Genomic DNA, 22,569 nt, shown 5'->3' with positions numbered 1-22,569 from the left:
ATGTGGCTTTTTATATTGCTATTCCCATGAAAGGTTAACTTGAAAACTGATGTGTTAGATGAAAAATAGAAACATCTGAAGTTAATCCATTCAGAATAATGTCATATAAATAATATTCAGTATTCTGATATTGTACAGCAAATGAATAAATCTAGTTATTTAGCAGCTAAAGAAGTTCCCAAAAGTTAACAGTACTTATCCAAACACACATCAGGATTTGGCCAGAGTTTGTGTAGTAACACTTATTTTTCCCTGTTTGTGAATCCAGGCAAAGGCATTTCTAAAGTTAAACCCATGAGGCTAACAGTTACCACAGTACTTACTTATAAGGTACCTACCTAGTGAAACTTACAGTTACAAACTTTACTGCAACTTCTCCTGTATCCATTGTTATTTAGACTGAAAAGTCATTTCTCGGTATCAGTACCATTTTAGCAGAATACCTTTAATACAGTTCTACATAGAGTAATATGACAATCTTAAAAAATAGAGAATAACTGGTCTCTAAACATTTTTATTGTTTATTGACAATTTGCTGCACAGACTACAGAGCACACAACATGGGTATAATTTGTTGCCAGAAACATTTTCAGAAAAACCATAAGAAAAAAAAGTAACTATATTTTTAATACGACAAACAGTGGTGTTCAGAATTATTAGCTGTACATGTTGGCTTGCTGGCCAAGTAATCAAAGATAATTTGTATTTTTTTCATCTTCCCTGTCAGACGTGGGGAAGAAAGTGGATTACAAAAGTTAATGAAAAAGTAATAAAAAGCAAAGTCTTGACAATTCAGTAAAACTATCTGCAGCACACACTTTGATTACATTTACATGGATTATGGTCTCAGAATGCAAGTTGTTGACGAAATGATACCTTTAAAAAAGTCTAATGACCAAAAATTCCTTTTGACTTAATAAACAATTCAAAGATCATCATTCCACTATCAGATCTGCTGTTCATACCAAGCCCACGTACAGAAAGCTTACTTTTATTCACAGGGACGTTAAAAAGCAGTCTAAAACCCAAATATTCTTTATAAGTATTGATCCAGTTAAATATTTGTATTACTTTTCTTTCATAATGCTTTCCTTCCCCGAAAGAAACACTCTACTGTGTCTGACACAATCAGAATGCCAATAGTCCCTCCCCAATATGCTGACAGAAGACTGTAATTCATTTAAATTATGCAATTGGATTCCCAGAGCTGGCCCACTTTCTTGGCTCAGAGCTGAATACAGTGTCAGTGATCCTTTCTGCTAATATTGTCCTAGCTGCTGACAAGGGAATAAATCTAACAACTTATACTGAAGTTTTAAGGCTAATTAACAGAGCAAAAATGCTAACATGAGTGACAAAAGCTGGTTAACAGTGACCATGAGATTGATGCTGCCAGCAGACTCAGCATTTTCCATATTTCCCTGAGCATTTTGCAGAGTGATAATATATATTTTAATTCTCAGGACATTTCTTATCATGTTTGTATGGATTTAGTGACAGTTAAAAACAAATCTGGATGAAAATACAGCTACAACAAAACCCCTGGTTCTCAAACAAGTAATCAACAAGAAAACGTGCAGATTTATCACTTTGGGGATAAGGGTAAGGAGGAGGGAGTAGAGGGGAGAGTATTTGAATTCTATGTAGCTTTTCACAAACAGCCTTTAGATTCTTGTTTCTGGCCTACCTGGACATTACCAAAACATTTTTATCATAGCAGACAAAGGTAGGAACTGAATTGCAAACAGTTAAAACTGAAGGTCACTATACTGCAAAATTAAAACATGCTTCTCTAATTAAGCTACACAGACACAATAAAACAAAGCCTTCACAACCACCTGTAATAATATGCCTGTTCAGCCAGCAATCCAAAGTACTGAGAAATACAAGGTAGACATTTTCTGCAGCTGCTTTTACATGTACATTTCTGCCAAATTGTTGTCTCATCTCTTCTTACCTTCACGTTAGTCCGGAGCGCACAGTAACATGCAAAAAACATTGCAGTAAACAAGGAGCATATGGACCAGTATTCAGCTTCTCTGCTCTGCACAAACGGAACACACACGATCCTGAGCATGTGCTACTAAGGAGCATCCGTTCTCTCTGTCAGTTTGAAAATGCATTGATCTGTGTTTTTCTGACTACAAAAAGACATGTCTTGAAGGCACTGAATAAAAGCTCTCTCTCTCTTCATTGGCTATAGATAGCATTATGCCTAGTAATTTCAATTAGCAGACAATTCTGCATCTGAAACTTAGACCTCATTTGTTTTCCATTCCAGCATTTTAAATTTGGGGAGAATATAAAAGGGGGAAGGGGGCAAAGACCTACTTAGAGGGGAAAGGTGAGGAATTAAAATTTAACCAGTTACTAATATTTCCGCATGGCTTTGATGTTTTTTTTTTTAAAATATTTTACCAATGGAATAAATTTTACATGTGGGAAATGAAGAAAGGACTCTTTCTGTTCTGAGATTTACTGTAGACTCTGCAATGTTTCTGTCTAGTCTTGTTAAAGATGCAGCATCCCTTTTAACAAAGACAACGTCATCAACTATTACAGATTCAACACGTTCTACTTACAAATATAGTCTCTGATTAGGGACAATGGCTGGCTGGTTTATTAATGTTTCCTCAAATGCAAGTTCAGTCCTCTGTGCTAATCTGTTTTTAAACGGCTAAAAAGTCCCACCTACTCCTCCACCCTCATTTAATAAAAATGCAAGGAACTAGTTATAAAAATCATGAATATCCTTGTGCTCCTAGCTAAGAACACGGACCATTGGCTTTAAAAGCTATGTTTTCTTGTCTAACTGGGATTACAGACAGAGAAAAATTAAAATGAAAGCAGAGAATCCCAGTGAAGATTGTACCTCACATTTTGCAACTAACTCTGAATGTATAATATTCAGATATCTTCCAGAAAGATGAAACCCAGAACCTAGCCAGAAGGCTAAACCTTAATTCACAAGCACAAAAATAAGATGAAATCACTCCTGTCACTCCTGTCAGCCACATGATGCTACCAGTTAACTGATTGTTTACTGGACTGAAAGGACATGAAGTCCAAAGCAAGGATCCAACTCTTCACTTCCAGCTCTGGAAACCACTAACATTCATACTGGATTAAGAAGCTGTCTTCAGAAATAAAACTGGAAAAGACTTCCCTCCCACCGCCCTCCCCCTCCCCACTGCAGCAGATAACTGTGGGAGGAAAAGAGTGGTAAAGGCTTTACTACTACTTTCCCTATCAGCACAGAGCAATTTGTGTAGTATAAGCATAACTTAATAGAAAAATCTTCAGTGACTTTTAGGATTTTTTAAAATAATGCTTTACGTAAACCCTCCAGAAATCTGCAGAGATGCTGAAAGCCTGCCAAAGTCAGGGAGTATTTTTTTTTGTGAGCAATGAGGTGAAGAAGCTTAAACAGAAAGACATGCATTTAAAGAAGAACAATTAGGGGAAGGGGAAAGACAGCAGGTTTTTCAGCTTCTCCATAATGACTGGCACTAGGAAACTGTCGTCAATTCCGAGTGAACAGCTATTTTTAGTCTGTCATTGTTTCTGCGTTTTATTAGGCATGAAAAAGGCAATGGCATTTAAAGCTAGATAATACTCTATACTGTATCCTAAAACAGCTACTTAATTTGATTCCCATTTATGTCTGTCATACAAATATAGGTAATTACTAATCACAACCACAAGCATAAGAATGACTTCCGGAACAAAACTCTGATTCTACAACTTTTACTAGTAATTAAACAGGAGTCTAGCTGCCCTGGTCAATATCGCTATCACATCTCAAAGTTACAGTAGCTCACAGACTTCTGCTGCAGCAATTCCCAATAAATGAGCCACAACATAGTAACATGTTGCTCAGCAAAAAATATTGGAGATTTAATTGATGTTTTCTCCTTCACTTTTCCAGTGAATAAAGAGGGAAAGAAATCACAGTTTATTTCTCAGTACAGTACATTAACAATTAAAATTAAGCATCTAATTCGTTGAAAAAAATCACAGATCTTGGGGAATTGTGATCCACTAGAGGAATCTGACTCAAAAAAGCAAAGATGAATAGATGTACAGACCTGAAGCTGCTCCTCGGCAAGGATCAGGCAAGCATGTAGATTAGGGGTGGCCAACCTGAGCCTGAGGAGCCAGAATTTACCAGTGCAGATTGCCAAAGAGCCACAGTAATATGTCAGCAGCCCCCCCATCAGTCCCCCAGCACCCACTGCTCCCAGCACCTCCCGCCCACTGGCAGCCCCGCCAATCAGCGTCTCCGCCTCCCGCCCCACACCTCTTGATCAGCTATTTCGTGGCGTGCAGGAGGCTCGGGGTAGGGGAGAGGAGAGAAGAGGGAGAGAGAGGACATGGCAGGCTCAGGAGAGGGGGGCAGGAAGGGGTGAAGTGGGGGCAAGGCCTGTGGCAGAGTCAGAGGTTGAGCAGTGAGCACCCCCAGAACATTGGAAAGTTGACATCTGTAGCTCTAGCCCCGGAGTCGATGCCTATCCAAGGAGCCGCATCTTAACTTCTGAAGAGCCGCATGTGGCTCTGGAGCCGCAGATTGGCCACCGGGATGTAGATGCATATGAAAATCAAGTTTAGGCCAGGACAGATGCCTCTTTTCTACCAAATGGATTACTGAAGACTTCATTTGGGAAAGTCTCTGAATCACCCTTATACTGCATAGTCTTAAAAAGTTAACCTTTCAAAATTACAAACAAACAGGAAAACAGCAATCCAACAAACAGAAAACAGAACAATGTAGACATAAAAATGCATCTTGTATGACTCCTAAGTGATCACCCACATAAGAGATATTCAGGGCAATGGCAAATAATACAAAGTCCCATCCCCAAGCCTTTACAAAAGAAAAACTCACATTGCCTTCACATGTTTGAGGAAACGAAGGCTTCCAGGAAATGGCAAGACCCTGACCTTCATACAGAGCAGACTCCTGTTCCTGTGATAGCCAGCTGGTACATGAAGACTGAGGCATTTGAGTGGTAGCTAGAGAATCAAAACGTCCAAGCAAACCACCAGGAGGTTAATTTGGCAAGGGCTGGATCATGTAAGCTACACAGACTGATCCCTATAGCATTTTTGCATTGTGGCATGTACATTTCTTAGTCCAATTCTGTACAAATTTGTTATTGAGCACTTGGAATTACTTGTGATAGTGACAGTAAGTATTTGCAGGACAGGGCATTTAAATTCTCTGTTATAAATCCATAGTGAGGCAAGGGAAACTGCGACAGAGGTGCTAAAATAAGTGTTTTGAACTGAGTGGATCTTGAAATTTCCAGAGAGTGAGTGAGAGAGACTGAATAAATTATTCACAGGTTACCCCTCTTCAATAATATAAAGGCATTCCAGACACCCTGCCATTATTATGTAAAGGTTGCTATGGCAAAGATCTTGCATTTCAGGCCAGTAAATAAGGAAGACTTCCCTGGGCAGGTTTAACTTAAGCAACAGTCTTCCCTGAGAGTGCTTTGGTTCTTTTTTCCCCTCTGGAATCTGATAAATACAAAATTGTCTGGTTGTCAAATACTTAATACCCAATTCTTGATTAGATCACCATTTTACTGGTTTCCTGTCCTCTGTGGCTGTATAAAGGAAAGGGTTTGATGGGATATTTGAGAAAAACATAATCTACTTGGAAACCTGCGTCTGACGAAGTGGGAGTTTATGCTCCAATATGTCTGTTAGTCCATAAGGTGCCACAGGACCCTTTGTCGCTTTTTACAGATCCAGACTAACATGGCTACCCCCTCTGATACTTGGAAACAGTTTCTCCATATAAGATATATGTATTTTTATGAACCAAGCCTTTGTGGTTAGAATTTCAAAACAATGCCATAAATCCATTTATAGGTAGATCTAAAGAAAGCAAATGGCAGCAAAAACCAAGTTTTAAATAAACGATGTCCTGGTCTTAAACAGTGGTCCTGGTCCTGAGCAATATGTCTTCAACTCACTTCACAGAAATGGGCTTCTCTATGCGTCAGCAGGCTATAAAACCTAACAGTGAAAAAGAAGGAACAGAGATCCAGAATGAAGGGGGTAGCAGAAGGCTTCAGAAGGCACCTGAAGAAGGCTTCTATAACTAATTTATGGCCCCATTTGCAACTAGAGCTGAGCAAATCCTGGATTTTTTGGTTGGCTGGCAATTCAAAATTATAATAATATGAAAATTAGTTTTTGGTAAAATTGAACAATTTTTTTTTCAAAATGTTCCATAAATCAAGAACTCAAAAAAATGGTTTAGGTTCAGTTTTGATTTTGACCATTTTAAAACATTTTGATTGTTTTAAAAATAAAATTAAACAAAAAAGGAAAATGTCTCATTTCAAAATGTTGAAACAAAACATTCTGATTTTTTCAAGTATTTTTAAATTTAGTTTAATTTTCTTCTTCTTCTTCTTCTTCACCAAAACAATCTGCCAAAATCAACACAAATTGATTAAATGTTATGGCATTGCAAAATCTACAGTTTCATCAAGAAAAAGTTTTGGTTGAAAAGTTTTGGCCAGCTCTATCTACAATCCACTTCTCAGCATGTATTCACAAAGCCTGGCTCTCCAGTTCACATGATTGTAACTCCTGTTTCTTGCTTTGGAGGTCATCCATTGTATCCCAATTATGACAGCCGTCACATGTCCATATTGTATTCAGTGACTAAGGGACAATAGCAGTCTCCCCACTGAATTTATGATCTGACAATATCCTTCTAAAAGAGATGTATCCCCAGATTCACAAATAATTTCAATGCCACATAACGCTCTTGCTTTTGATGTTCCTGTTCCCGACAATGAAAGTTCATTGTGCAAGTCAATTACACAAATTAGGTGAATTTAGCAAAACACTAACATTGTCGGTAATGCTATCAACTTTCCTAAGTGAGTTCCAGCCTCTACTACAATATGGGGCCATAACCATAAGGAAATCCATGGTAAAGATTCAAAGCCCAACATGCTCAGAGACCACTAAAACATTTGAAGCTGCATGGGCTGTTATAAACTCCATCAGCACAACTCCCAAAAGTTACAAGCTCCTCATCCAGCATGCTGTGCAGAGTGGTTGTTGCTTTCCTAAGTACAAAGAAATGTACAAGATTTATTTTCATAACTCACTATACCAAGACACTCTGATCTTTATATTGTGCACTCAGTTTAATATGCATGTCTGCTAAGTTGTAGAGTTTGGCCCTTAAGGAATTCAGGCCTTCTGTGAGTCAATCCAATGAAAGAGATAGAGACATCAGAAAACCGACATGGTTAGAAACCTATGATTATTTAATCAAAAATAAAATTTGGATTGTCTGTGGTTGTTTCAAAATACTGGAGACATTTTGTATATTTTTTTTATGATTTGCCATTGATACAAGAGTTGTGAATTAACATTTTACTCTTTTAGTTTATGAACTATAGCTAAACTAGTGCATTTAAGCATAACATCCATATTTCCATGGTAATAATGTGAAAGAAAGAGGAGCAGACCTCCAGTGTTCTACTGCATTGATTTTTTTAATTACAACAATTCTATTTTAAGAATGACTGTATTTTCCCCCAATAAATACATTTTTTTTAAAAAATCAAACCATTGTTATCCTACAGCTGCATAAAGAACCTGTTTTATTTTGCATTGTACTTGATAAAACACAGTATATGTCAAAGAGGTAGTATTTTACTCCTTCTACAATAATTTTAGGAGAGGAAACAATTAAAAAAGGAGTTGATGTCAAAGTGAAAAACATGAGATAAAGCTGTGTAACATCTGGTCTAATGTGTGCACTATGCTTTCACGTACACACAGGGTCATGTTTTTTAAAAGTGTACCCGATATTTTCCCCTAAGGAGAAAAACTGCGACAGGTTGTACAGGCTGTGGAGAGTGCAATGGATGAACATCCATAAGCCAAGAAATACTTTGCCCCAGTTTCTATTTTGGATGTGACATCGCTTTGGATTCATTGGACACCAATTATCAGCCTTAAATGTCAGTGAATACCAACCTCAAACCTAGGTAATAAGATATGTAACAAATTATTCTGAAACTACAGTCTTCTAAATTTTTATCAGTACTTGGAAAAACTAAATCAAATCTGCACAACATTTAAACTTTTGGATGATTAACAACTGGAACAAACTACTAAGGGAAGCGGTAGATTTTCCATCTCTTGAAGTCCTCAAATCAAGATTGGACACCTTTCTGGAAGATACTCTTTAGAAAAACACAAGTTATTGGTCTCAATACAAGGGTAACTGAACGAAATTTAATGGCTTGTGATATACAAGAGATCGAACCAGATGATCTAATGGTTCCTTCTAGCCTAAAAATTTAAACTTAGCTAATTTTTTGTTTAATTATTTTTTAATTTGCAATATAGGTAAGAAAGTAGATTTATAGTGATAAATGTGAGGAGCTTAATATGTTTAGCTTAACAAAGAGAAGATTAAGGAATGACTTGATTATAGTCTATATGTACCTACATGGGGAACAAATTTTTAATAATGGACTCTTCAATCTAGCAGAGAAAGGTAGAACATGATCCAATGGCTAGAAGCTGAAGCTAGACAAATCCAGGTTTGAAATACGGCAAAAATGTTTAACAGTGAGTGTAATTAATCATTGGAACAATTTACCAAGGGTCATGGTTTAAATGAAATTATTCGAAAACAAAGTCAAAAGAAACATTTTTTCTTTATCAACATTATAGAAAAGAAACAAGAAAGATGAAATAATTCATTTTGACATTTTCACATCTAAAATTTCGTTGAAATTGACATTTCCATGAAACATTTCAATTTAGACTGAACTTCATTTTCCATTGGAAAATTGTTCCAGCAAAAAAAATTTCACTAGCTCTAATAATCAGCCTCTAGCAGAAGGTTAAACTGGTATCTTTTTAAATATCAAGCACTACACAGTAAATTTCAGGAGCAAAAAATGCCTGCACTCTTATCCTCAAAGTTGCTCTCTCCCCTCTGCAGTATTCTCTAGAGTTAAATAGAACGAGGACCCGACAATATCAAGGAACACCTAGAATTAAAAGAGTCTCTAAACTGCAAATTATTGCTATACCCTAACACCACTTTACTCTATCTGACCAGCTGTCATAACCCTGTCTCCCTAACATCCAACAAATCCTCAATACATTAGTAACCTATTTCATTACAGGGTGAATAGTTTATTATCCCTATGCTCAATATTCTTGTCTCAGATCTATACTGTAGTACTCGAGTTTAGTATCCTACTCTCCCTACATGCAGGACAAGACTGGGGAATGAGTGCATGCAGAGAGCAGAATACAAACCTTGACTACAGCCATACTGATCTGACAGGAAAATGTTCCCATTCCCTTAATACTTTAAGTCTTGCTACTAACACTCTCTTTGACTGAGAGAAGTCACAGCATACCCATTTCATATAGTAGCCAAAAATAAAAAGAAAAACCCCAGGAAAACTGGGACAAATTCTATTCTCAGTCACAACATGAGTAACTGTTTTGACTTCAGTAGATTTACTACAGTTCCCCAGCAGTGTGAGAGATCACAATCTGGCCTACAAAAGCAGCAAAGAGTCCTGTGGCACCTTATAGACTAACAGACGTATTGGAGCATGAGCTTTCATCAGTGAATACCCACTTCGTCGGATGCATGCTGAATACTGTAGGCCAAATCTGACTTACAGTATTCAGCACACAAAAAATAAAAAACTATATATTGGGTGAAATCCTGGCTCCGTTGCAGTCCCTGGAGGCAATGACAAAAGAATTCCATTGATTTCAATGGGGCCAGGATTTCACCCATTTTCTTCAAAGTAAAAAAATGGATTTTTAAAACAAATCTGTGATAATGTGTACATCTGGGTTTGGACTCCCATTTTTAGAAGCATAGTGCTCCAGATAATCTTTAGCAGCTTATCTTGATGAGATTGAGGGTGTCCAATTTCCACTTGCTTTCTCATGGTAGATGTGGAGTAGTCACTCATTGTGGCTTTACACAATTTGCCATCAGCTTTTACTACAACACAAGCATATGGGGACAAAATTAGAAAGGACAAGGCACAAAACAAGATTAAACTAACTACGGGCACAAAGAGTAACAAGAAAATGTTTGCAAATATATTAGAATACATTAGAGGAAGTCCCAAGACAGAGAGTAAGCCCATTACTCAATGAAAAGGGAAAGACAATGCAGCAATAGCTGAAGTGTTAAATGCCTTTTTGTTTCAGTTTTCACCAGAAAGATTGGACTACTGACATAGTGAACATTAGTGTAAATACGGTAGGGAATGAGGCTAAAATAGGGGAAGAACAAGTTAAGAATTATTTAGACAAATTAGATGTGTTCCAGTTGGCAGCATCTGATGGAATACACCCTAGAATAATTAAGGAAGCAGCTGAAGAGATCTCTGAGCCATTAGCGATTATCTTTGAAAACGTGTGGAGGATGGGAGAGATCCCAGACGACTAGAAAGGGCAATAATCTCTAAAAAGGGAAACAAAGACAACCCAGGAAATTATAGACCAGTCAGCATAACTATGGTACCCAAAAAGATAATGGAGCAAATAACCAAGCATGCAATTTGTAAGCATCTAGAAGATAATGATGTGATTAGTAACAGTCAACATGGATTTGTCAAGTACAAATCATGTCAAACCAATGTAATATCTTTCTTTGATAGGACAACAAGCCTCAGGGATAGGAGGGAGCAGTAGATATGAGACAATATAAAAATCCTCACTAAAGTCGAAATATATCATATCACCTTCTAACAAACAAACTAGGGAAATATAGCCTAAATGAACCTACCATACACTGGGTGCATGTAGAGTGGCGGTTGTCCCACACCAGGAAGAGGAAGGGTTAAAGCAGGCCAGAGGGAACCTGTGCAGAACCCTCCAATTAGCTCACTAAGCTAGCCAATCAGGAGGTGGCTTGTTGCAGCAGCCAATCAAGGCCAGCAGGGGCCATATATAAAGGGCTGCTCAACAGAGCAGAGAGTGTCTTTCCCTGGCCTGCTAGGGAGACGTCTGGCTGCCTAGGAGCACCATGGCTAGAGCAGTGTTGGGCAGGATAGCAGAGCAGGAGGAGCTTCTGGCTGACGGCTGCCAGACTGAGGCCCTGGAGAAAAGGCAGATAAGGTGCTGTGGCTGCCCCCACTTGCCCTCAGGGAAGTGGCCAACGCAGACTGCAGTTTGCCCCTGGAACAAAGGACAAGACTGGTGAGTGCAGCAAGCCACCGAGCCGAGTGGCTGGACTGTAAACTGCCAGTTTCCCTGAAAGGTGGGAGAGACAGCAGAGCAGGGCACAGCCCTCAGCTATGCCCAGAAGAGGATGCCACAGTCCAGGGAGCGACGCAGGTCACAGAGTATGGAGACAGCAAAGCGGGAGTAATGCCGAGTGAGACAGCACCAGAGAAGGGTGCCCTGCAGAAGGACTTGAGCTAATTTCAGAGTGGCCAGCAGGAGGCCAGAGGTGGTGGGTCTGCACCACTACAGTGCACAACTACTCTCTGGCATGGTTTTCTAACCAGTAATCTATGGTTCACAATCAAGCTGAAAGGGCATACTGAGTGGGGTCCCACAGAGATCTGTCCTTGGTCCAGCTCTATTCAATATCTTCATAAATGATTTGGAAAATGACATAGAGGGTACACTTATAAAGTCTGTGGATGATACCAGGCTGGGAGAGGTTGGAAGCGCTTTGAAGGACACAATTAGAATTCAAAATGATTTTGACAAATTGGAAAAGTGATCTGAAATAAATAGGATTACAGTCACTAAGGATGAATGCAAAGTACTCCACTTAGGAGGGAATAATCAATTGCACAAATAAAAAATGGGAAATGACTGCCTATGAAAGAGTACTGCAGAAAGAGATCTGGGGGCTGTAGTCGATCACACACTATATATGAGTCACCAATGTAAAACTGTCGCAAAAAAAGTGAACATGATTTTGAGATACATTAGCAGTAGTATTGTAACCGAGATACGAGAAGTAATTTATTCACTCTACTTAGCACTGAGGCCTCAGGCAGAGTACAGTGTTCAGTTCTGGGCACTGCACTTCAGGAAAGATGTGGACAAGCTGAAGAATGTCCAGAGAAGAGCAACAAAATAATTAAAGGTCTAGACAACATGACCTAGGAGGAATGGTTGAAAAAATTGGCTTTGTTTAGTCTGGAGAAGGGAAGGCTGAGAACAAGCGATTTCAAGTACGTAAAATATCATAATAAAGAAGAGGTTGATCAATTATTCTCCTTATCCACTGAGGACAGGAGAAGAAGCAATGGTCTTAAACTGCAGCAAGGGAGATTTAGGTTGGACATTAGGAAAAACTTCCTAACTGTCAGGGTACTTAAGCACTGGCAGAATTTACCTAGGGACATTGTGCAATCTGTGTCATTGGAGATTTTTAATAAAAGGTTAGACAAACAGCTGTCAGGGATAGTTTAGAAAAAAACTTAGTCCTGCCTCTGTTCAGGGACTCGACTAGAGGACCCATCAAGATATTTTCCAGTCCTGCATTTCTCTGAGTCTTTGCTTTTTATCACTCATCGCTTCCCAAACAGATTCAAACTGGAATCCACATGTCAAAATATGCCTTACTAGCTGCTTGTGAATGATGGTTGTCCAATCAAAGGAGCAGGATCATTGGACATGTTATTTCATCAGAGTATTACATAATTATCAGATAACAGTATATTTTCAGAATGCTTTCTGAACAATTCCAACTAATTGCACTGAACATGGATTCCTGTACAAATCTAATCCAACTAAGAGATTCATACATAAGCTTAATATACAGGCTACTAGTGGCTGCCCAGAAAACCAGCTTCTCCTCCCAGAGAGTTTGATCCTGATCTAGATGGTAGTAGATTGTGTGGGTCTCTGGTAGAGGAACAGCTGAAGAGTTGGAGGGTAGGAGATCTTCCCACTTATGTTTAGTGGTAAGAATTGGGGAAAGGATACTGAGAATAGTTTGTTAGTGACTCAGCAAGCCATGCCCACTGGGACTATAAAAAGGTTTCTTTCCTTTCAGAAAGGAGGAGGTTTGGAGGATCTGTTGTGAGAGATGAATCATGTCTAGAAAACAGAGGAGTAAATTTGCATTAGCCTCTCTCTGCTCTGGAAGAGACAGAATACAGCTGGTTATTCTGAATCCTGATCATTTTGATTCTGAGTCATAAGAGACCAAAATAAGTTAAATAAAATAAATAAATACACACACACACCCTGGGGGGGAAATATTTTCCTCCTAACCAAGACAGCAGAGGAGCTCATCTTCCTACTTTTGACCCTTGGCCTTCCACAAAAACACATGATGTAGCAGAGTATTTAAATGGTTAATGGAGATTGTCTGTATATGCATGCATGTTTTCCTAAATTATAGTTCCAAAATGTACTTGTTAATAAATACTGTTCTATACAATGCTCCTGAAAAACTTTGTCCAAACAGAATTAGGCTCAATTCCGCAATACTTAATGCATAGGTAGACCACTCCCTGCTGGTTTCAATGGAGCTATATGTAGGTCTGCCAGCATGCTAACCATTGTAGGATCAGGACCCAGGCTGTGATCCTTTGTCTAATAAATGCAACTACTTTTTCTTATCCATAAAGAAAATTGCATGGCATGGCTAGTGTTGTAATCACTAGGTTGCCACCTTAAATCAAGGGTGCATGACTTTCTAAAGGATACTGTCTTGTTCAACGAGAAGTTATTGGGCTAGACGTAGAAATCACTGGATGAAATTCTGTGGCTTCTGTTGTGCAGAGTTCAGAATAGATAATCATAATGGTCCCTTCTGCTTTGTGGCCCACAGAGCTGACTTTAGCATTTTACTTTACTTAGCAGTAACACAAGGAACCTACAGGCCTGTAGCCTATAAGGCATTAGCTTAAGCTATTAGCATAAGGCTTTGAGGTCTATGAACTTCAGCACAAATAAGTGGCCCAACGATCACTCTGAGTTTTGGGGAACTGGGGACAGTGTGTTTAAGGCGGGAGTCTGTACAAAATATCAGGTAACTACAGGAACATTGAACTGATACTAGGTTGGGATAGTCTAGGATAATATGTTGGCAGGTGATTAACAAAAACTTGCCTTGGCAACTGTCATGGTATAAATCCCCACGCTGAACCTTAGCGTCCAAAAGATGGGGTACCAGCATGAATTCCTCTAAGCTTAATTACCAGCTTAGAACCTGTAGCGCTGCCACCAACTAGGAATTCCAGTGCCTGATACACTCTGGTCCCCCCAAAACCTTGCACGGGGAACCCAAAGACCCAGATCCTCTGGATCTTAACACAAAGAAAGTAAACCCTTTCCCCCCACCGTTGCCTCTCCCAGACTTCCCCTCTGGTACCCGGAAGATCAACTGTGACAAACTCCTTGAATCTAAAAAACAGAGAGGAAATTCACCTTCCCCCCTCTCTCTCTCCGCTCCCAGACTCTCCCGAGAGAGAGACAGTAATCCTAGACAGAGAGAGAATTACCTCCTCTCCCCTTTCCTCCTTTCTCCCACCAATTCCCTGGTAATCCAGACCCGTCCCTGGGTCTCACCACAAAAAAAACAATCAGGTTCTAAACAAGAAAGCTTTTAATTAAAGAGAGAAAAACAGTAAAATTATCTTGTAAATTTAAAATGGATTAGGTACAGGTCTTCAGCTATAGACTGGGAATACCCTCCCACTAGTATACAAGTACAAATTAAATCCTTCAGCAAAATACAAATTTGAACTCTTCCACCAATACACATTTGCAAATAAAGAAAAAAATAGCCAACTCGGCCTATCTACTAGTACCACTATGCTGAACTTATACGAGCCTGTATCAGAGAGATTGGAGAGAAACCTGGTTGCACGTCTGGTCGCTCTCAGCACCCAGAGAGAACAACCACCAAATTCTAACAGCACACACAAAAAATTTCCCTCCCTCAAGATTTGAAAGTATCCTGTCCCCTGATTGGTACTCTGGTCAGGTGACAGCCAGGCTCACTGAACTTGTTAACCCTTTACAGTCAAAACAGATATAAAGTACTTCTGTTCTATTAACTCCTACTATCTGTTTTTGACAGCAACATATTGACGTATATGGTAATAAGCTAAATTCATTAATAAGGACACTCTCAGTTAAATATGGGCAAGGGAGATTGGAGATTTGTATGACAGTCCTTGGGCTCCATAATAGGCCAGATCACTGCATAAAGAGTGTTCTGGACCATCGGGCTCATTCACTGTCTCTTTCCATGAGATCCTCAAGAAAGGGTGTGAGTATGAGGAAGGATAGAAGCTACTACTTGAACTCTGTATTTTTGCCATCTTTTTATGTGGTTTGGAGATTGTGTCTTTACTAATTGTGCTAATAAAAGTGGTTAAAACTTTCCTGTGCACTCAGTGAGAGTGTCGTTGTATACACTAGGGTTCCTAACCAGATATTGAACTTGATAATCTTGATTCTCTTAAATCTGATTTTGCTACTAGAACACTACCATCCCCAGCTCTTTCTATTATTGGTTTCCAATTAATTTCCAGTTTAATCAGTGACCACTAAAGAATTGGGCATCAGCCCTAAAAAATCATATCTCCCCTCAGCCATCTCTTTTCCAAGCTGAAAATTCCCACTCTTATTAATTTCTCCTCATATGGAAGCTATTCCACACCTCTAATCATAGAATATCAGGGTTGGAAAGGAGCTCATCTAGTCCAACCCCCTGCTCAAAGCAGGACCAATCCTCAAATCCCTAAATGCCCCCTAAAGGATTGAACTCATAACCCTGGGTTTAGCAGGCCAATGCTCAAACAACTGAGCTATCCCTCTCCTCCAAATAATTTTTTTGTTGTCCTTTTCTGTACCTTTTCCAAGTCCAATATATCTTTTTGAGATGGAGCAACCACATCTGCACACAGTATTTAAGATGTTGGTGTACCATCGGTTTATATACAGGCAACATGATATTTTCTGTCCTATTATCTATCCCTTTTTTAATTATGCTCTTCTCTGGACTTAATTTTAGTAAATGGCTAAAATTTCTAATCATTACTTATCTACTTTTGAATTTTAGCACTTTAGTCATAATTGCAGAATTTCTATATCCAGAAAAAGCTGGCACCAAATTCCTCTATTTATAGAAAAGCATAGAGCAAAAAGTAGACAATAACATAAATCAAGATTTATGTAGTCATGGTTTTCCATAAAAGTTAGTAACAGCTAATTAATTGCAAAATTAAAATTAAGATTTTTTTAAATTGCTCATTTTCCCTTTGATGACTCTGACCCATAAATAAAAAAAATTTCTTTACTTTCTGATAGGCCTCAGTACTAGATCATTCCTATAATGTTCCAAATATTTTAAAATCAAAATCATAGGACCTCTTACTCACTGAAAGCCAAATTTGTAATTATTTTTTTGCAACCAGATAATCTCAGGCCTTGGTGAAATACAACTTTACTGAGGTTCAACATTATGCAATAATGTTCTACTGGCATACTTAAAAGATGTGTCTATGGCAACATATTCCTATTATTGGGAACCTCTAACACCCATGTTCATATCTGAATATTTAGTCACAAAACTAACAAAAAAAGTCAGTGCTTTATTTTAAAATCAGAGCAAAGATTGAAGTTCTTGCAAGCTACATGTTGTGCCTACACACTGCAGTATACAATTCAGGTATGTACAATTATCCCTTATTATGAGAACCATGAAACATTTGAGACAAAGAGATTGGTACTGAAGAGTTTTACATTTTACTTTTCATTTCCAGGTTTTTGTTGCAATGAGGAAAATGCTTTAAATCATTTTAACGCAGCTTTTGTATGTGAATTAGAAATTTATTCCCATAATAGTAGGACTATCATTGGTAGCAGCTATAGGTGGGGACTGGGAGCCAAGACTACTGGATTCTTTTACCGAGACTCAGCCTTTTCACTTGCTCTTTGATCTAAATCAACCCACGATTTCTCTGACTCAGGTTACCCATATGGAAATTGGGTACAAATACAAAAACTATTTCCAGTGGACACCACTTAAAAGTCAATAGCCGTTCCTATTGTAAGACACAATCCAACCTGTCTCAACTCCAGTATGCTCCCTTATACTCTGTCTCTTAACACATGTGAGAGACAGAGAATAATACAAACATATTACAGAATAATGCTTCACTTGAATACTCTGTTTAGTTTTGGTCAGACAGACAATCTCAAAAAGGACATAGAAGGAATAACAAATGTCCAGAGAAGGGCAACAAAAATCAGACATACAAATAATTATTCTGGGCAATAGAATCTTTTAACTTACTCTGAGTATGGGGTGGTGCAGAGCTGCCACCATAATTCTTTCCAAAGGTTGATTGGTAAAGAACTGAAAAACCCATAATGCAAGAAACTTGGATATAAAAAATACATCTTAGAAGTTCTTTACACAGATCTGGAGATTGTTCATAGATTATATCGTAGTGAAGATCATGAGAGATCATAGAAATTCAATCTTCTAATGATTCTGGTACATTACCAAGATGACAGCAATGCTAAATTCCATAGGAAGGTGGGGGTTACACAAATTCTCAGCCAGCATGGCAAAAGGTGGCTCAGCCAAACACAGTTGTACCTTAGCCAAACACAGTTGCTTTATGACAATGCTGAATAAGTGATTTAATTTGGAGTATAAGGCTTCAGTCCTGCAAAGACTTAAGCACATGCTTAATTTTATGTTCTGTGAGTAATCCCAAAATGGGGCTAGCTACTAAGTGCATAGTTAAGCATGTGCTTAACTCTTTGCAGGACTGGGGCCTAAATATTTCTTTTATAATTAGGATGTGGTACAGTTCATTTCAAGCCTCAATATCTGACATGCATTTCTGTGGTTTGTTTCAGGAAACGTCTTAACTTTTTTATTGCCAAGTATGCAAATGTTCTTAAAGCAATTACTAAATGTTTTCACACCAAGATAAGCCAAAGGTCCTAGGTCTTCACCAGTCGACCTCTTCCTTTTCAAAAAACAGAAAAAGACAAACAATTTTTCCCCTTGTAATTCATTAGAATTTCACGTAGCATTATGGGACAGATAATGTTATGCTACTTTTCCCTTTAGCAATAGGCAATGCTCCTCCAGGATAATGTAAAACAAAAGATAGTTTATTGAGAACTTAAGAACAGCCATAGTGGGTCAGACCAATAGTCCATCTAGCTCAGTATCCTGTCTTCCAACAGGAGCCAATGCCAGGTGCTTTAGAGAGAATGAACAGAACAGGCATCACATCATAGCAATGATATCAAAAGAATAGGAACCACATAAACAGGAAACAGAAAAGTAACAGAAGATGCTCAAAAAATGAAGTGTATGAATCATAAAATCATAGGACTGGAAGGGATCTCAAGAAGTCATCTAGTCCAGTCCCCCTGCACTCATGAATTTTATGTCTGATCAAATGTGAGGCTGGGGTAGATAGAGAGGTTTCCTTCTTCAAGAACTCTCTCAGGGCTGTGTGCAGGATTATTCAAAGATTCTAAGGCCAGAAGGGACAACTGTGATCATCTAATCTGACTCCTCCCTGAATAACACAGGTCATTCCTGTTTGAACTACAGCATATATTTTAGGTGTCAAAAGCATAGGGCCAACTTTGACCATTAAATGATGGAGGGATCCACAACAAGCAATTGATTTAATGAGCCCTCCCTTGGGGAAAAATGGCTTAGTTTCCTAGGGATTTGTGCCCTAAAGTGCCCTAAAGTGAGTAAGACAAACCCATTCGTCTGGAGAGCCTCTCCCAAAAATTTCAAGGAGGAAAGAAAGTGCAGGATCCGAGACTTGTTCACACTCTTCTTCCTCTGAAGAGACCCTGTCCAAAAAGAAGAGTGAGAAGGGTGGATCTCTGTGTCAGGAGGCAGAGACGAGATCCCTGGAAATGATGGAAAAAACAGCCAAGGACCCTAAAGAAAGAAAGGGTCCTTCTTTGGATGTTCCCTGGAGGAGAGGTGAAAGAATTTCCCCCAACAAGAAAAGCAAAGAGGACACAAATACTGTTTGATCCAGAGTTGAGGGCATCCCCAGCTGAGAAGGCAAGAAGAAATTCGATGTCCCACCTCCATATGAATCGTGTTTTAGGGCTCAGCTTAAACTTAATGGGTTTTCCCAGATGTCTTGATCCCCCAGGGTAGCCTCATCTAATTTCCAATAATAGTGGGAGCCTGCCAAAGCATGGTCCAAGCACCTATTCCACCACTGCTTCTGATCTCATTCTGCCCAGTTTAGCTAAGGCGGCGGCTGGGGGGGGAAGCACTCCACACAGAATGGACCCAAGATGGAGGGCAGAAGGAGACAGAGAACATATGGAGAATGTTGTGCCCTTCCTCCTCAGTTTCCTAAAGAAGTCTTTGAGTGTCATAATACCTAGCTTTTTACCTAGTGCTTTTCATCAGTAGATTTCAAAGAGATTTACTAGATATTCCAAGAGGACTCCAGAACTGTGAGAGGCTTGGAGAAGAAGACAGCACCTCAAAAAGATGTTGGCTGGTACAAATGCTGCAATGAGACATAAGGAAACAACTAGAGGAAGATTCCTTGTCTGCAGGAAGAAGAGAGAGACTTGGGTATGAAAAATCCATGCCCATATTAATTTTACACAAGATGTGACTGCCTTCCCCATGCCTAGAGTTTTTATGCACCCCCAAAGTGACAGTTTGATTTTTCAGAGCCACCCCAAAGCTTAGTATTTTCATTATTGCTCTTTTTCCTCCTAAGCGCACATACAAAATTCTATTTTGTCTAACATTCCTTGCACTGTGATTACTTTTTTTTACACAACTGTACCCCGATTATACTTCCATTTTGAACAACCAGAGACAGACAGGGGCAGTCAAGTTCCAATAGAAATTCCTGACATTCCTTTAGTGATTTTGATTACATTACCCAATAGTCAAATAATTTTGATCAGATTAATTTTTTGCCTGCTGCCTGCAGCAGTCCCTTATAGACCATTTCCGTGGGAAAAGGGCCCATTTTTTCTCAAAATAGCTGTAAGGACTTCTGGGGACAGAAGCACAGTGGTGGTAATAGCCACTCTACCTGACCCCCTGGTATCATTTATTTACCAAGCTTCCATGCAATGTGACTGCACAGAGTTGCACGTACAGTTACATTTATATAACTGGGTTTTATTATGAAACTAAAAACTTTTTTTTTGTAACACCACAACTGTTATCTGTACCATTTTTACAACTCCCAAATGTTTACTTTTCTCCAAACCCTGTATTATTAATTTTTGCAAAAGGTATTTGTAACTTACTTCTTTAAATTACTTGCTTTTACATTTAGTTTTTTAAGGTAGTGCACTTTGTTTTTAACAACTTAGCCACCAAGTACAATCATTGCCACACAGCTGCCTTAACTTGAGCTGTCTTTAGCTTGAGACTGTTTAAAAGGCAGTAAAACATTTGTCTCCATGGTTGCCCATGGATCTTTTACCTTAAAAATTTCAGTGGAATAAAGCAGACCTTCATCATTCTTTGTCCCACACAAAACAAAAACAAACAAACAAAACCCAAAAACATTTCACATAAGTATTCAAATACCCTTCATTAAAACTTCAGAAAAGTAAAGGTGTGGAAAGGCAGGGGGAGAGGGGGGGAAGAGGTGGAAAGAAACCAATTAAGCCTGTTAGGTCAGTTTAGAGCACAGGCTACCAGCAGCAAATTAAGTAAACTGAGGGAAAGAAGGAGGAAAGGAAGAAAAGGTTATAATTAGCTCTGAACCAAGAGTAGGCTCCCCGGGTTGAAACAACTGGGAACCCTCACCCCCAGGTTCTTATCCTGGCTCTGGGAGAAGAGTGGGGGTTGCTACCTGCTCCTGCAAATCCTGCCATTTTCCACCTTGTAACTTTTTTTTTTCCCCACTCCCCCAGGACCAAGTCCCAGCTCCTGTCTCTAAAGGTGTCTGTTAACATTGCTTCTGACTCTAAACTCTGTTGTGCCAAATCATCTTTAACCACCCTAATTAATGTACAACACTTCAGCAGCCCCTGCTGAAACAGCACCAAACTTGAAAGATTACTGGCAGCTTCTCATACTGCTGCCCTTACTTCAAAACTCTCACAAGTGGACTGAAGTGCTTCCTTTCCCTGGAAGGCATCCAGTCCCCATGGGCAGGGACATTCTTCCACTACCCATATACCAAAGGCAGGTGGGCTCCTCAGCCACCCCCATCCCTCTGGGACCCCTAACACGTCCTCCATTTCCTTTTTAATCTCATCCCAGGCTGACCCCTGCACCTGGTATGGGCCCTGGTTCTTCCTTATCCATTTATAAAAATCCTTTACCCTGGCTTGCCAGAACCTGCAACTACCATCACAAGAGTTTACTATACCCCCTCCAAGCAGCTGCACGGACTGTTGGGGAGGGGGACTTACAGGCTGCCACTCACCTAGCCAATGTGATGCATCCGAGTCACGGCACCAAGATGTTAGGGGGCTTATTCCTTCACCCTCCTACTTCCCTGGTCCTTTTTGCATGAACAGAGAGCAACAATACCCGAAGTCCAAAGGCGCAAACAATTTGATGTTTATTGGGGTAAACTTTTAGCAAGCACAATTTTAGTTTCCTTTCTTAGTGTCCCCCTTCCCAGCTCTGACACCACAGAGCCTTGCCTGTGTCCCTGTTCCTGTTCCCATCCCCTGTTCCCATTTCCCCTTTAGCAAAACATGATCCCAATTCCTCCATCCGCAGTCCTTGTTCCCATTCCCCCGCCATACTTTCTGATTGACTGCAGACTATATAGTAAAACCTGAGTTTTGCTTAGCTATTTCTTAACCAATCATTTTCCTGAAATTTAACTAACCAATTCTAACATATTGTAACATGGTTATTTAACCAATTATACCCCACCACCTTAATTGGTTTACACCCAACAAAATTAATTATAACGTAGACGAACTTAAAGATCGACGGCATGCAATAATATACATCGAAGTGGGATTATCACACTCTCTATTACAGATAAGGGTTCTTCGTGTGTTATTGATAGTGGTTTTTGCCAGACCAGGATGCGATTAACTGTTTCTTTTTAATTCTTCTAGGTTCTTCTTTCTCTTGAGTAAGGAATATCAGGCCAGAACTGTTTCCTTGCCAATGGACTTATTTCAAAGTGCTAGTTTGAATGTGGAGGATGTGACCATACGCTTCCAGGCTTATGGCTGCCTAATCTTCTTAGCTGAAGGCCTTAGCCTGTCACAGTAAGAGAAGGCCATTACACAGACAGTGATTTTGATTCTCTTTTATACCTCTATAACTAGCTAAGTGATAAGAATACACCTAAATTCTTAAAGTATAGGCCTTTGTGGACAGGCCTGAATATTTATATCCTAACAGCCACCTACCTGAGTGACATATGAAAGATGAAGGATGGTTCAGTGGATAAGGAACAAGCTTGAGACCTGACAACCAGCATTCAATTCCCTGCTCTGCCATGGGCTTCCTGTGAGACCTGGAGCAATTAATCAATTAATATACTGTGTGCTTCAGTGCCCACAAGTAAAATGGAGATAACAGCACTTCCGCAC

At 39.3% G+C, this 22,569-nt stretch overlaps 1 protein-coding gene across 9 annotated transcripts in view; it reads right to left on the bottom strand.

Annotated features, from left to right (window-relative positions):
• DLG2 (discs large MAGUK scaffold protein 2) overlaps positions 1 to 22,569 on the bottom strand; it is a 1,558,615-nt gene that overhangs the window by 1,163,682 nt on the left and 372,364 nt on the right. Inside the window, exon 1 of one of the 9 annotated variants that reach the window (XM_075061771.1) lies at positions 1,958 to 2,165. The exons of 7 other annotated variants lie outside the window; for them this stretch is intronic. In XM_075061771.1, coding sequence (XP_074917872.1) covers positions 1,958 to 2,077 — 120 coding nt within the window. In that variant the 5' untranslated portion in view covers positions 2,078 to 2,165. Of the gene's footprint in view, positions 1 to 1,957; positions 2,166 to 22,569 lie in introns of those variants that run through there. One more of the 9 variants, XM_075061762.1, reaches the window with a different exon arrangement.

This window comes from Chelonoidis abingdonii, chromosome 1 (assembly GCF_003597395.2).
Source record: "Chelonoidis abingdonii isolate Lonesome George chromosome 1, CheloAbing_2.0, whole genome shotgun sequence".
In the NCBI taxonomy this organism is placed as follows: domain Eukaryota; kingdom Metazoa; phylum Chordata; order Testudines; family Testudinidae; genus Chelonoidis; species Chelonoidis abingdonii.
Note: the sequence above shows the minus strand (reverse complement) of the source record. Positions and strands in the feature narration are given on the sequence as shown.